Source organism: Leopardus geoffroyi, chromosome A2, assembly GCF_018350155.1.
Source record: "Leopardus geoffroyi isolate Oge1 chromosome A2, O.geoffroyi_Oge1_pat1.0, whole genome shotgun sequence".
NCBI classification, from domain to species: domain Eukaryota; kingdom Metazoa; phylum Chordata; class Mammalia; order Carnivora; family Felidae; genus Leopardus; species Leopardus geoffroyi.
In genome coordinates, this window is record NC_059331.1 from 81,637,564 (window position 1) to 81,651,785 (window position 14,222).

The 14,222-nt window shown below is 39.1% G+C and overlaps 1 protein-coding gene across 2 annotated transcripts in view; it reads left to right on the forward strand.

Annotated features, from left to right (window-relative positions):
• DNAJC2 (DnaJ heat shock protein family (Hsp40) member C2) overlaps positions 1-14,222 on the forward strand; it is a 37,979-nt gene that overhangs the window by 23,550 nt on the left and 207 nt on the right. For both annotated transcript variants that reach the window (XM_045494548.1, XM_045494549.1), the window contains 13 exons: positions 359-457; positions 1,683-1,824; positions 3,809-3,889; positions 5,005-5,070; positions 5,514-5,605; positions 5,891-6,012; positions 6,431-6,580; positions 9,084-9,172; positions 9,246-9,315; positions 10,742-10,926; positions 11,699-11,799; positions 11,914-12,021; positions 13,892-14,046. In XM_045494548.1, coding sequence (XP_045350504.1) covers positions 359-457; positions 1,683-1,824; positions 3,809-3,889; positions 5,005-5,070; positions 5,514-5,605; positions 5,891-6,012; positions 6,431-6,580; positions 9,084-9,172; positions 9,246-9,315; positions 10,742-10,926; positions 11,699-11,799; positions 11,914-12,021; positions 13,892-14,046 — 1,460 coding nt within the window. The remainder of the gene's footprint in view (positions 1-358; positions 458-1,682; positions 1,825-3,808; positions 3,890-5,004; positions 5,071-5,513; positions 5,606-5,890; positions 6,013-6,430; positions 6,581-9,083; positions 9,173-9,245; positions 9,316-10,741; positions 10,927-11,698; positions 11,800-11,913; positions 12,022-13,891; positions 14,047-14,222) is intronic.

Below are 14,222 nucleotides of genomic sequence, written 5' to 3' on the forward strand. Positions count from 1 at the left end.
CAGGGCAAGGGTGCCCAGTGGGGACTTGATCCCTTTACTCCCCAGGGAGGACCTCTGCACCTGTGAATTCCTTCCTGCTTAAGGGTTGCCACCCCAGGGATTTGGTTCCCAGCCGCACCTCTTCCCCCCTTATCAACGTGGCTTTCTCTTTACATCTTTAGCTATGGAAAAGCTGTTCTGTTAGTCTTCAGGTCCTTTTCAGAGTGAGTTGCACTGTGTGCAGTTGCAGCCTTGATGGGTTCGTGGGAGAAGATGAGCTCAGGATCCTCCTACGCCGCCATCTTCCCAAGCTCCTCATCTTTATTTTTAGTTTTGATGCATAAAGTGACAAACTGTCTAAATCTGGCTTGTTTTGTAGATAAAGCAATGGTTTTAAAACATCACCCAGACAAACGGAAAGCAGCTGGTGAACCAATCAAAGAAGGAGATAATGACTACTTCACTTGCATAACTAAAGGTAAGAAAATACCTTAGAGTCAGGAATTTGTAATGGTGGTGATCATTAAGTGCTAGGATTGGATTTCTAGTGTATATACTGTAGTTAATTTAAGTATACCATGACATTTAAAAACACTTTCGGTTATATCTGGTTGTTTCTGATAACCCACCCCAGAGCCTTACTCCCAAAGCAAGGTTCTCTCAACCAGTAGCATCAGCAGCACCTGGCAGCTTATCAGGAATACGGCAACCAGGTCCCCACCCCAGGTCCGCTGGCAGTCCGTGTGTTAACGAGATCTTCTGGGGATTCTTATATGAGAAACTCATCCTGCAGTCATTTCATCCTAAGTGTTCTCTAACAAGAATGCTAAGTTATTTCTCCGTTTCAGATACTTTGTAGGACTAAATTGTCCTCAGATGTTTTGCTAATTTCAATCCAAAAGTTGATTGTATCCTGCTGTGGGACTGAAGATGACGTTTATTGCTGTTTACATAGCCATATCTTCGTTAAGCAAATTAATATAGATTGTTACCATATCTAAGTGTGTGTTGTTAGGTGTGATTTTACATTTTGATGATAGCTTTTTAAAATCGCGTACACCCCTTTCAGACTTATCTTTTGGGCCTACTCTTATGTAGTGCTCAAGATGCTAGATGCTAAAGGTTCTTTGTTGGGTTTTTTTTTGTTTGTTTTTTTTGTTTGTTTTTTTTACAACCTTGGACTCTAACAGTTAATTTTCTAGCTATTTCTATTTCCTTGGAGTCATGCATTCTTAAGGGATGAGTATTTAACCACTGTTTTGTCACTTGCCTTCCAGAAGAGGTACTGAAAGAAGTTATGAAGTCAGATTCTATCCAGTAGCACTAGTGGTATCATTACCTGCATTCAATATTTTCCTTCCCACAAACACACAAAATTTTTAAATATGAAAAATAACCTTTTTAAAAAAATGTTTATTATTGAGAGACACAGAGACACAGAGTGTGAGCAGGGGAGGGGTAGAGAGAGGGGGAGACACAGAATCCAAAGCAGGCTCCAGGCTCTGAGCTGTCAGCACAGAGCCCAAGGCGGGACTCGAACTCACGAACTGTGAGATCGTGACCTGAGCCAAAGTTGGTCAGCTAACCGACTGAGCCACCCAGGCACCCCGAAAAATAACTTTTTTTTTAAAGGAAGGGGATTTTTTTCTCACAGAGAAAAAATGTAGCATCATAGTAATGTGACCTTACCATTTTTTCCTCAGCTTATGAAATGTTATCTGATCCAGTGAAAAGACGGGCATTCAACAGTGTAGATCCTACTTTTGATAACTCAGTTCCTTCTAAAAGTGAAGCAAAGGACAATTTCTTCGAAGTGTTTTCCCCAGTGTTTGAACGGAATTCTAGGTGAGTTAAGGGATCCCCTTGTGATCAGAATGCTATATTGGCCCGCTTCATGTAATCTTCCAGGTTTCTGCATTTTTCCCCTGATAAAAGTTTTGTTCCCTTTGTCCTTCTTCTGTACATTATTGAGCCCCTCTGGTGAATGTACTGCTCTCATTTATTTTGCTCTCTGAACAGAAGTTCTGCCTTTTTTTTTTTTTTTTAATGTTTATTTATTTTTGAGACAGGAGTGACAGAGCATGAGCAGGGGAGGAGGGGCAGAGAGAGAGGGAGACAGAGTTAGAAGCAGGCTCCAGGTTCTGAGCTTTTAGTACAGAGCCTGATGCGGGCCTCGAACTCACAAGCTGTGAGATCATGACCTGGGCTAAAGTCAGACACTCAGCCAACTGAGCCACCCAGGCACCCCAGAAGTTCTGCCTTTTGATGGTGAAATTCCTTTACACCTCATAGGATATTTTTCTTTTTGATTTCCTTTGTGGGAAAGAACAGTAGCTGACTTTATGTAGTGTGATATTTTACCTAGGTGATAGTAATTTCCCATTCTTTTGCTTCCCTTTTACTGATGGGTACATACTCTTTCTGGCCCCTTATCATCTGATAAAGCTTTTGTTCTTTTGGAACTGTATTCTTGGAGCATTTCATTATCATAAAGTTCTCTGACAAAGGATGAGATATCTTTTTTTTTTCTCTCTTTTGGTGTTTTTTTTTTTTTAATGTTTGTTTATTTTTGAGAGAGAGACAGAGCACAAGCAGGGGAGGGGCAGAGAGAGGGGGAGACACAGAATCCGAAACAGGCTCGAAGCTCTGAGCTGTCAGCACAGAGCCCAATGCAGGGCTCGAACTCACGAGCTGTGAGGTCATGACCTGAGCTGAAGTCAGACACTGAGCCACCCAGGTGCCCCAAGGATGAGATATCTTTAATGTTACTGTATATGTAATTTATTTCATCGAGGTCCGTTTTTAAATGGTGTATATCAATATTCTGTGTTTTTTGGTTTCATCTGCACTGGAGGGTTTCCTTAGAGCACAGTGTGGCTGCATGTTGGAATCACCTGGAGAGGCTAAAAAACTCCTGATGGCTGTGTTCCACTTGGAGAAATTTTAATTTAACTGTGATTTCAGTTTAATTAGCTTGGAATGCCTGTAGGGTATTTAAATACTCCCTGGTGATTCTAATGTGCAGCCAGGCTTAAGACCCACTTCATCGGCTTAGTGCAACTTAAATATTTTCTCCATCCACTCTCCTCATTTTTTTATAATAGTGTTGAAGGTGGTAAAAACAAAATGGTGTAATACATTTTGTTGTGGAATGGTTTCATAGAGTAGAAAACATGGGTCAGTAACAGCCACAGAATCCTTTCCGAGATGATGGATGAGCTGCTTTAGAAGTCCTGACTCTGTGGGGATGGTCATGGCAATGAGAAGGTGGGAATCTTCCCTCTATATTAACATTTTTAAAAATCTGGGGGGCGCACAGGTGGCTCATTTGGTTGAGTGCTTGACTCTTGATTTTGGCTCAGGTCATGATGCCACAGTCCTGAGTTGGGCTCCCTATTGAGTGTGGAGCCTGCTTAAGATTCTCTCTCCCTCTGCCCCTCTCCCCCGCTCACACTCTTACTCTCTAAGAAAAAAAAATGTGAGCCTGCAGGTTGCTTCTGTGCTGCCTGTTTAGAGGCAGGAGTATGTGAGCTTGGGAAAGGGGGCACTGCCTGTTTTTCCTAGCTAGTACGGCAGCTGCCACAAGCCTGTAATTTGTAGAACTGAAGACAACCTGATGGTGAGAACATCGTTCCATTGTTTTCCCCAACCCCATCTACCCTTGTCCTCTCTCCCTGCTCCTGTATTGTTCGACACCTCACTGCTGATCTTCCAGCCCCATTTCTTAGTCACAGGGGATGTAGAGGATTTATAAAAAATGTTTTTTAATAGTTTGTCTGTTGACCTTTGTACAGATTTTGAATTGAATTTTTGTCTTTTATTATTTCAGATGGTCAAATAAAAAAAATGTTCCTAAACTTGGTGATATGAATTCATCATTTGAAGATGTAGATGCATTTTATTCTTTCTGGTAAGTGAATACACTGTTCCTATGATGCTGTCATTTTTTAAAAGGGTAAGTATGCAATAAATACTTGATTTTTCATAAATTTATTGAAAAATAGAATCACAGAACAAAAGCACTCTATTCAGAAATAATCATAATAGTTTTCACATACTGCTGTAATCTCCTACGTGATATTTAGGCTTCTATGATTTTTAAAATCTGTTTTCTAATCATCACATTTCTAGATATCAAGCATACTATTAAGGAGCCATTTGATTTCAGTAAAAATGAAAATACTTTCATTTGTCTTGCTATTAAAAATACTTGAATAGGGGCGCCTGGGTGGCGCAGTCGGTTGAGCGTCCGACTTCAGCCAGGTCACGATCTCGCGGTCCGGGAGTTCGAGCCCCGCGTCGGGCTCTGAGCTGATGGCTCAGAGCCTGGAGCCTGTTTCCGATTCTGTGTCTCCCTCTCTCTCTGCCCCTCCCCTGTTCCTGCTCTGTCTCTCTCTGTCCCAAAAATAAATAAACGTTGAAAAAAAAAAAAAAATTATAAAAAAAAAAAAAAAAAAAAATACTTGAATACACAAGGAAGGCAGTGCTTTTTTGTCTCTGATTCACTAATGTTTAATGAACACAATACTCATGGCCAATTTGTATTACATTTGCTATATTTTCTGATTAAGTATCTGGTAAATGAAAACATGAAATTATTGTGAAACAAAAATAACCAAATTTAGCTCTACCAGTTGTAGTTGCTTTTCCCTTCAGAGGATACAAATCAGAGATACAATAGCCACTATGAGGGCTGCCTTAAGGCGTGACAGACTAGGAAAGGAGAAAGTAGGGAGAACTTAAACGTTCCAGGCAAGAGAAAAAGCTAATGGAGAGATGGCAGGGAGGCGTGATTTTAGTTTAGGGGTGAGGAGTATACTTTTAGATTTTCATACCAAATCAGTGTCATTTAACAAAGAGGAAGAAGACGACTTGAGCATAGTGTTAGTTCCACCATATGAGGGGCGCTGTCTGCAAGACAACCTTGCCTTTAATGTTTCTTAGCACTATATGCACCTAACTTAATCTTACAAGGCAGATTTTTTTTATTTGTTAGCTTGACTTTTTTTTTAATTTCTATTTTAGGTATAATTTTGATTCTTGGAGAGAATTTTCTTATTTAGATGAAGAAGAAAAAGAAAAAGCAGAATGGTATGTATGTAAGTCACTAATAAAGGAAGATGGTTATTTGTGATGATGTAAAAATATACTACATATATTTTTTTGTATAAATTTTCTCTTTGTGTATCATTTTTTGAGTTGAGTGTTTTGAGATCCCATCTCACAAGTTAAACTAGATGGGGCCAAATGGTTAGGGTATGTTAACAAATGACCAACGAATATAATTGTCACAAAAGCTCAATTCAGCAAATTAATTTTCTTCTGTTTGCATAACTGGTTTAATTTTAGTTTTCTTTGTGTGTGTAGGGAAATACCTTCGACATGAATATTCTAAAAAAGTCAACAAAAATTAATACTAAGTAGAATCCCCCTTTAATGTTAATATCAGACATTATTTACACATAAATTTATAAAATATTACATTTTCCAGTCATACCATCTATAACCAATACTTTGTTTCCAATATTTTATAGTCGTGATGAGAGGAGATGGATTGAAAAGCAGAACAGAGCAACAAGGGCACAAAGAAAAAAAGAAGAAATGAATAGGATAAGAACATTAGTTGGTAAGTATAATTAGTATTTTTAAAAAGGTTCTTTGGGGGTGCCTGCCTGGGTGGCTCAGTCAGTTGATTCTGGGTCAGGTCATGATCCAGGGTCGTGGACCAAGCCCTGTGTCACACTCCGGGCTGAGCATGAAGCCTGCTTAAGAGTCTCTCTTTCCCTCTGACCCTGTTCCCTGCTCACAGGTGTGCACTCTCCCAAAATCAGTCAGTTAATTTAAAAGGATCTTTAGTTAAATGTTAGAAATTGAATTAGAAATTGAAAAAATTAACTTTTTTTTCTGGTAGACAATGCATATAGCTGTGATCCAAGGATAAAAAAATTTAAGGAAGAAGAAAAAGCCAAGAAAGAAGCAGAAAAGAAAGCAAAAGCAGAAGCAAAACGGAAGGAGCAAGAAGCTAAAGAAAAAGTAAGGTGACATTTGATGAAGCTAGACTTCAAATTGTTCATAAAATCTTTAATCTTCAGATGTCTTTTAAAAACTATAACCTTGAAGTAGAGAATTAGGTGCGACTGTGCGTAAATCTTGGTAAGTTGGTACCATTGATAATTACAGGGATATTCTTTACCAGCAAATTCTTACTAAGCAAAAACATGTCGTATACATTCCTTTAATACTATGCTTATTTCTAATGTTTCTATTTTATATTTTTAATAATGTAGAAAGAACTTTACCAGCTGCTTTTCTCAGTTTAACCTTCCATCTTCAATAAGTTGACATGTCACATTTTTTCCTAATTTATTAAAAGATTGAATTTGTAAAACAAGGTTACAGACATTTAGAAATCCTAATTTTCTTATTAAAATAATTTTATTTTCCATTAAAGCAAAGACAAGCTGAATTGGAAGCTGCTCGGTTAGCTAAAGAGAAAGAAGAGGAGGAAGTTAGACAACAAGCATTATTGGCAAAGAAGGAAAAAGATATCCAGAAAAAAGCCATTAAGAAGGAAAGGCAAAAACTTCGAAACTCATGCAAGGTGCGTCAGACTGTGATTGAACCAACACTAGGTAACAAGTAAATCCAATTGCTAATTAAATTTAAGAATATTTCTTTTTTATATTATGTAAATATAATTAAACTGGTGTACACATTTTATCTCATTTAAACATCTCTTAAATCCTTAAAATGCTTTTAAATTCATGTTGTTTTCTTTTTTTAATTTCACATGCAACTGTGATCAAGGCTTTTTTTTTAACATAGCCATCATGCTATTTTCAGACCCCCAAAAGACTTGTTTAATATTCTAATAGTCCATATTCATATCTTTTTGATTATCCCAACGATGTCTTTGTATAGTTGGTTTATTCAAATTAGGATCCAAATAAGACCATTTCAAAGGCTTTAGTGTATGTCTCCTATTGTGTCTGTAACAGGTCCCCATATATTTTAATATATGCCATTCTGAATCTTCAGTTGATAACATAATTGAAATGACTCTGCCCTGTCAGCAGGCTGTGAAAAAGGTTTAACCAGAATACAAACACAGGTGGTCTTTTCAGGCTTTTGGTTGGTGAGAGGAAAGTCTAAATAGGAAAAAATGAAATGTTTTCCTCGGATTTCACCAAGAAAATTGTTTTGAGAAGGATGCAGTGTATCATGTTGGTAAAGGGTATGGGCTGAGAGCAAGTTGCCTCGCTTTGAAGTCATTCTTCACTTAACACTATGGGCCCTCAGGAGGTTATGTCAGCCCCTTTGTGCCTTAGTTTCCTCATCTACGCATTAGCTGAATTGGTACCTAGTAATAGTGTTATGATGTTTAAATGAGAACATTCCCATCCAGTATGTAGCATATTTGGCATATAATGAGAAATCAGTAAAAAATTTAAAGAGGCCAATTAGAAAATAGAAAGCTTGAATAGTTCTTCGAGATGATGCATAAACGAGGGTTAAAGTTCTGGCATTACATGACTTTGTTTTTATTGCTCCTTTCCAGGAGTTCATGTATTCATTCATCATATATCTGGTGAGCGCTTACTATGTGCAAGCAGTCATAATTGATGTAGATCTAATGATCATACAGTCCTTGCCTTCCAGAAATCTGGTTAATGGTGGAGAATGACAAGGGAACAGGCATTTCAAACATTTTATCTTACTAGGATGAGGAAGGACCAAAAAACAGGTAGTCAGGGGAGGTTTTCTGGATCTAGTAGGATTCATCCAGGTGAAGTAGTATGTGTATGGGGTCAGAGATGAGAGAGGTCAGGGAGCACTGAGAGAAAGCAGAGATCCATGAAGTGCGGTTTAATGAAGCAAAGGCCACCGAAGAGGTAAAGAGCCAGGTCTTGAAGGATGTTCTGTGTCTTGCTAGTTCGTATCTGCTCCTGAGTTGGTTTCGGTCAGGATGCTGAGGGAAGGCTTGAGGCAGAAACAGTTGGGAGTCTTTTGCTATAATCCAGGTGAGAATATTGTGCCTTTCAGAGAGGGTGGGAATAGAATAAGGTGAATGAAACGAGCCAGTATTTGGGAGGCAGGACAGGCTGCTGCCTAGGTGATACTGATTGTGTGCTGGAGGGAGGTAGTGTTAGTACAGGAGTATTTACATGTGTTCCGGTGTCTTGCATGGAACCCTGGGTGGATGCTGGTATAATTCAATGAAACAGAAAATAAAGGAGGAAAAAGCTGAAAGGAAATGAAGAGTTCAGTTTATAGCCCTTTCCACCTCTGCCAGTTGACTTCAGTTTAGGGCATGTTGAGCGCACGGAGATGCTCAAATGGAAATTCTTGAGTGGGTGGTTGGGTGTACAAGTCTGGAGTTCTGGGATCACGGTCTTCTCTATCTCAGTGGCACTAGGAGCCGTGTGAGTAGATCACCCAGAGAGAGGGCTGAGAGGGAGGAGGGTGGGGGATGCAAACACCCAAATTTAGGTACTGAAAGAGGAAGAAGAGCCCGAGGAGTGACGCAGACAGGTAGGGAGAAAATCAGTAGTGCTTTTTGGATGCTAGGGAAGGGTCAGCAGTAAAAGCATTGGGACCTTAGTGAGAGCCAGACTGCGTGCATTAAGGAAGCAAGGAGAAGTAAGGAATGGGAGACATTGGGCATAATCCTTAATCATAATTTTTCTAATATCTCCTGTTCCTTAACACATTACATTATCTTTTTAATTTCACATTTAAAATTTCTAGCAAACGTTACACTTGAGCACACAGAAGATAGAACAGGCAGCCTAACAAAGAGAACATTGAGTACTCATACAGAATTTGATTCGTAGATGGTTCCGAGGAATCTTTCTTTTATAACATCCAGAGATCTTCCACACCATCACCTTTTTTCTGTTTTGCTTCTCCATCGTCTTGGTAAAAGCATTTTTACTGCTAGCTGGTCAGGGGAGAGCCCTGGGAGTGTGGTTGTTAATGTTCAGAAGGCCATACGTTCACTTGAGGTATCTCTTGAGAACTTAATGCTCTGCTTATTGTGTTTATGGACATATCGTTCAGTGTCAGTAGATAAAAGATGAAAATGTTTGTGTTTGTGCTTCTAGACCTGGAATCACTTCTCTGACAATGAGGCAGAGCGGGTTAAAATGATGGAAGAAGTGGAAAAACTTTGTGATCGGCTTGAACTAGCAAGGTATAACCATAGGAGGGCTGTTGCAGTCTTTTCTTGGGCTTTGGATAAAGTTTCATCCCTTTTTTTCCTTTAGCTTACAGTGCTTGAATGAAACACTCACATCATCTACAAAAGAAGTAGGAAAGGCTGCTCTGGAAAAACAGGTAATAGAAGAACGCGTCCCTTCTACCTGTATTTAGCGTTTAGTTCTGCTTACAATATTGCTTTCACCTCAGGATTTCCCCACCTTACATAGAAGTTACTAATAAAGGCAAAGAATCTCATTTCTCTTTGTGTCCCTCAGTATGTGTTACTTCTAGTAAGTGCTTTTGTTATTTTAAATTGGACTTTGTATAGTTGTTACCATGTATAGTGCTTGATTTGTGTATCTAGCACGTTAATAATTGTTTGACTATTCCTTGAGCATTTTTGTAGGACATTAACATTTAGAACCAAAAGAGATGTTTGTTCTGTCTAGTGTATACCTTTTATGGTACAGATGAGGAAACAGGCCCAGAAATCCAATTTAATGCAGTATTAGTACCTACAATATACAGCACTATGCCTAAGTAGTTTGGAGAAATGCTTAATGCTGTTGCTGCCACAAAGGAGTTCAGGAAACTACACTGAGGAAAAAAGGCCTGAGGACCAAAAGATGGAGGATCTGCAGTAGGTGCTGTAGGTTAAATAGGAAGTGCCCAGTACAGGGCAGAGTGGTCAGGGAAGGTTCAGTGAAGGGTTTGAGCCAGCCTTGGAAGATGGACAGGGTGAAGATGAAAGTCAGAGGAACGCATGAAAAACCATATCACATGGGGGAGACATGGGAGATGGTTAGAAAAAGTAGAGCCAAATTAAGCAGGTTTGTAATACCATGATGCCTGGTTTCCATTACTGCAGAGGTCTGAGTAGCAAAGAGTTAACATACTATTAGTCTGGCGTTTGTAGGCAGGATTTGCCACATAAGTGTGACTAGTTACAGGACTGGCGCCAGAAGGACTTGGGACTGTGAGGGATGATGGGAGTCACTGGAATCGCTGGCACTGGGGTGAATGGTTCTAAGGGGTGGAAGGAGGGAAATGAGTTACAGATGACCGACCCCAAAAGAGCCGTTAACAGATCAAGAAGGCCACGTAAAGGTTTTCTTTTTTGTCTGTGCATGTCTAAAGGTAGACTGGAAGGAACGTTGTTAAGGGTGGAACTTGAAGATAACAGGCCACTTTCTATGCCTTTATCTCCTTGTAGAGAATAAAGGATACTCTCTTCTGAAAAGAGTGGGGATGAGCTTGAAGAGAGGTGTGAAATGGCTTGTGGGTGAAATAACCCAGTGTCCTTAGACTCGACAAGTAGTGCCCAAAGCAAACAGAAGTCACACAGTATGAATACAGGGCAGGGCAGGCTGTGCTTTGTTCTTGACTCCTCAAGCAGAGCTCTGCAGCCCAGAAGCCGGAGTGAGGCAGAGCCAGAGTGAAAAGCTGATGGCTGGTTTTGGGGTTGGCTCGGGAGGTGTTGTCGGTCATTGTCAGGATAGTGAGATGTGAGAATTGCAGGGAGAGTAGCTAGATGCTTTAAGTCTTTGACTTATTTGTGTAGATAGAAGAAATAAATGAGCAAATCAGAAAAGAGAAAGAGGAAGCTGAGGCTCGAATGCGACAAGCATCTAAGAATGCAGAGAAATCAACTGGTGGGAGTGGAAATGGCAGTAAAAACTGGTCAGAAGATGATCTGCAATTACTAATTAAAGCTGTGAACCTCTTCCCTGCTGGAACAAATTCAAGGTACTGGTTTTAATGAAACTTGTCTTGAGCATGTATACTGGGGCCTGGGGAGAATGCAGACAAGCACCCAGAGAGCACTGGTTAGAGCAGAAACTTCCAGGGAATGCTGGAGTCTAAATTTTGTGCCACAGTACAAAGTGTGAAAAGCAGGGTGTATTTTGAACCTGCTGGTTTTTTTCAGTTCACACCAACTCACATACATGTATGGATGCCATACAGTGGACGCTTCACCAATTTTTCAAGAACTTAAAGATCGTGAGACATAAACCGTGACTCTCATGTTGGCTTATTCCACTGTGGCTAGTACTAGGGACTAGGTTTTTGCATTCTGAAGTTTTCTCTTACAGCCTTAATCCTTCTTTCTGGCTTCCCACCTCAAACCAGAACTTACTGCAGAGTCTGAGTTTAGAACTCAAAAGAAGACTTATAGATCCAGCCTCCTTCTTTCTATAGTTGAGGAAACTAAAGCTGTTGGCAGAGAATGATTTATTTCTACGCGTCCAAATGGCAGTATACACAAATGTGTGATTTTCTCTTGGTTTGTACACAGAATCTGTAAGGTTTTATACAGACTTGAAGCCAAGATTATATACAGTTGGTTTAAACATATGAAAAGCAAAAGGTATAATCCAGGTAATAGTAAGGAGACTACCAGTTTAGAGTGAATTCTGTAGATATTATAGCTAACTTGTATACATTACAAACATATGGATCATTCTGGCTTTTATTTGGGGGTTTTTCCCTCTTAAATTTATTACATTGGTGTCTCTAGATGGGAGGTTATTGCTAATTACATGAACATCCATTCTTCTTCTGGAGTCAAGAGAACCGCCAAAGATGTTATTGGCAAAGCAAAGAGTCTTCAGAAACTTGGTGAGTTAGTTTTGCAAAATCAATACGTTTGCTACCTCAAATGCATTTTTCAAAAATCTGTGCAATTTAATGACTGAATGAGATGACCTGCAATAAGTTTTTTTCATTTCTCAGACCCTCATCAAAAAGATGACATAAACAAAAAGGCATTTGATAAATTTAAAAAAGAACATGGAGTGGTGCCTCAAGCAGACAACGCAACACCTTCGGAACGGTTTGAAGGTAAATTTCGTTTTTCTCTAAGTAGAAAATGCTAGCCCTGTACCCACACTATGTGAAGATAGACAAAATGTAGGGGTCTGTGTTCAGAATAATTAGAAAATAAAATGGTTAGCAGACTAGAAGATGGACAGCAAGCATTTTCAGGACATTCATATAACTGAAAATTACAGTTCTTCCATTTCAGAGGCCATTAGGGAAGGAGCTGGGTTTCTTTTGTTTACCAGATTTTACAAAGCAGTATTAAAGGATGTGGGGACAGCTGAAATTTGAATAAGCTCTATGGACTAGGTAATAGTATTTTATCAAGGTTAATTTCCTGATTTGGGAAAATACACTATAATTATGAGAGAAAATGTCGTTTGTAAGGAAAAAGCTAAGAAGTAAAGGGGCATCATGTCTGCAACTTACGTGGTTCAGAATAAATTATGTCTGATATGTACAGAGAAAATGCAGGCATGGTGAAAATGTTTACATTTGGGGAATCTCGGTGGCATATACAGGGATTCTTTGTTCTTCTGAAATCATTTCAAAATATTAAAACATATTAGGGTGCTGACATTGTCTTAGGTGTTCTACCTAATTTGATTAACCTGGACCAGTGTTTCAAACTCCAAATTGCGACTCCCTAAGTGGGTCATGAATAGAAAATATCAGAGAGCATTACACCTCTTACATAAGTGTAAACAAAGTTGTGAAACTTTTGTTCATGTATATACATTTGGGATGTGACTTGTTTTCTTATGGTGAGTGGCTGACAAAGTTGGAAAAAGTTCTGTTTCACTTCGTGCATTTTTGAGCCACTAATCTTGAATATGCTTTCCGGATCACAGTTCCAAATGCATGTTTTGGGATTAATAACTCAATGTGATAACCTACCTCTGTCCTCTAACAGTCCCACTTTTACTAATCTGGTATATTATCCCAAAATTTCAGTTTGAAAATACTAGAAGAGGCTTATCACACTGTGTTATAAAAATCAGAGGTGATTTTTTTTGGGGGGTGGTCTAGGCCGGGCATTATTTTTTTTTTTTTTTAAGTAACAAAAGCAAGTTACAAAACACTTGGAAGGCACTTCTAAAGGGGTTTATTCTCCTCCTTTTATGCCCTCCATCTTTTTTCCAAGAGAGAAATCCATGGTGTTAAATGTGGGCCTCAGACCAATGAAAGGAAATTCCACTGAGGGCTTCCCTGGAATTTGAAAGCGGACTACATCCAGGTTTTTAACTATTTAACATTTTCCTACAAATGGGATGTGTAATACTTACAGTCTTAGACCTATATTTGTTTCTGATACATGTTGAGAGGTCTTGTCAAGCATAAAGGGGTTAGTTTAGTAGAGGTTCTTATTAGCATTGGTTCTGCAAGAAATGTGTTGAAAATGCCACACTGGAACACAGAATCTAATGTCACCTTGCCTCTACACTGAAACTTTGGGCACTTGGCTTAATTTTCCTAGGCTCTTTCTTCCAGTGTAAACTGAAAATGTTTTTCAGGGTCTCATCGGCCTAAAAGTTTAACTGTCAGGCAGCTTCCTTATGAGTTATCATTTACACTTGTGTTTTTGAACCAGTCTGGTAAGATTATTATTAGGTTGGAAGAGATCAGCATTATAATAGGTATTTCCGATTTACTTAAAAAAAAAAAAAAAGCCTTGAGAGATTTTTGGGGATGTGAGCTAGATCTCCGAGTTTTTTTCTCTTATTTGAGAGGCTTTTATGTGTGTCATCTCTAAAAATCTGTTCAAAATTACCACAGATCTGAATGGCCACTTACCAAGATACCTGTGCACCAAAAGATTTATCTGGAAAGGTGTTGCAACAGAATTTTCTATCAGGATGAGATTTATCAAATAAAAATTTTTCTTAAACAGGTCCATGCACAGATTTTACCCCTTGGACGACAGAAGAACAGAAACTTCTGGAGCAGGCTTTGAAAACGTACCCAGTAAATACCCCTGAAAGATGGGAGAAAATAGCAGAAGCAGTGCCTGGCAGGACAAAGAAGGACTGCATGAAGCGATATAAGGTAGTATTTAGTGTTTATAAATTCCGTTACCATCTATTTGTGTGTGTGTGATGTCACCACCACAGTAGTTGTGAGGGTCAGTCTTACAAGAAAGCTTTCCAACTCTGGCGGCTAGTAAAATCAGCCTTTTTGGTGGTAATCATAATATACAGATTTACCTAATTTCAATGTTTTAC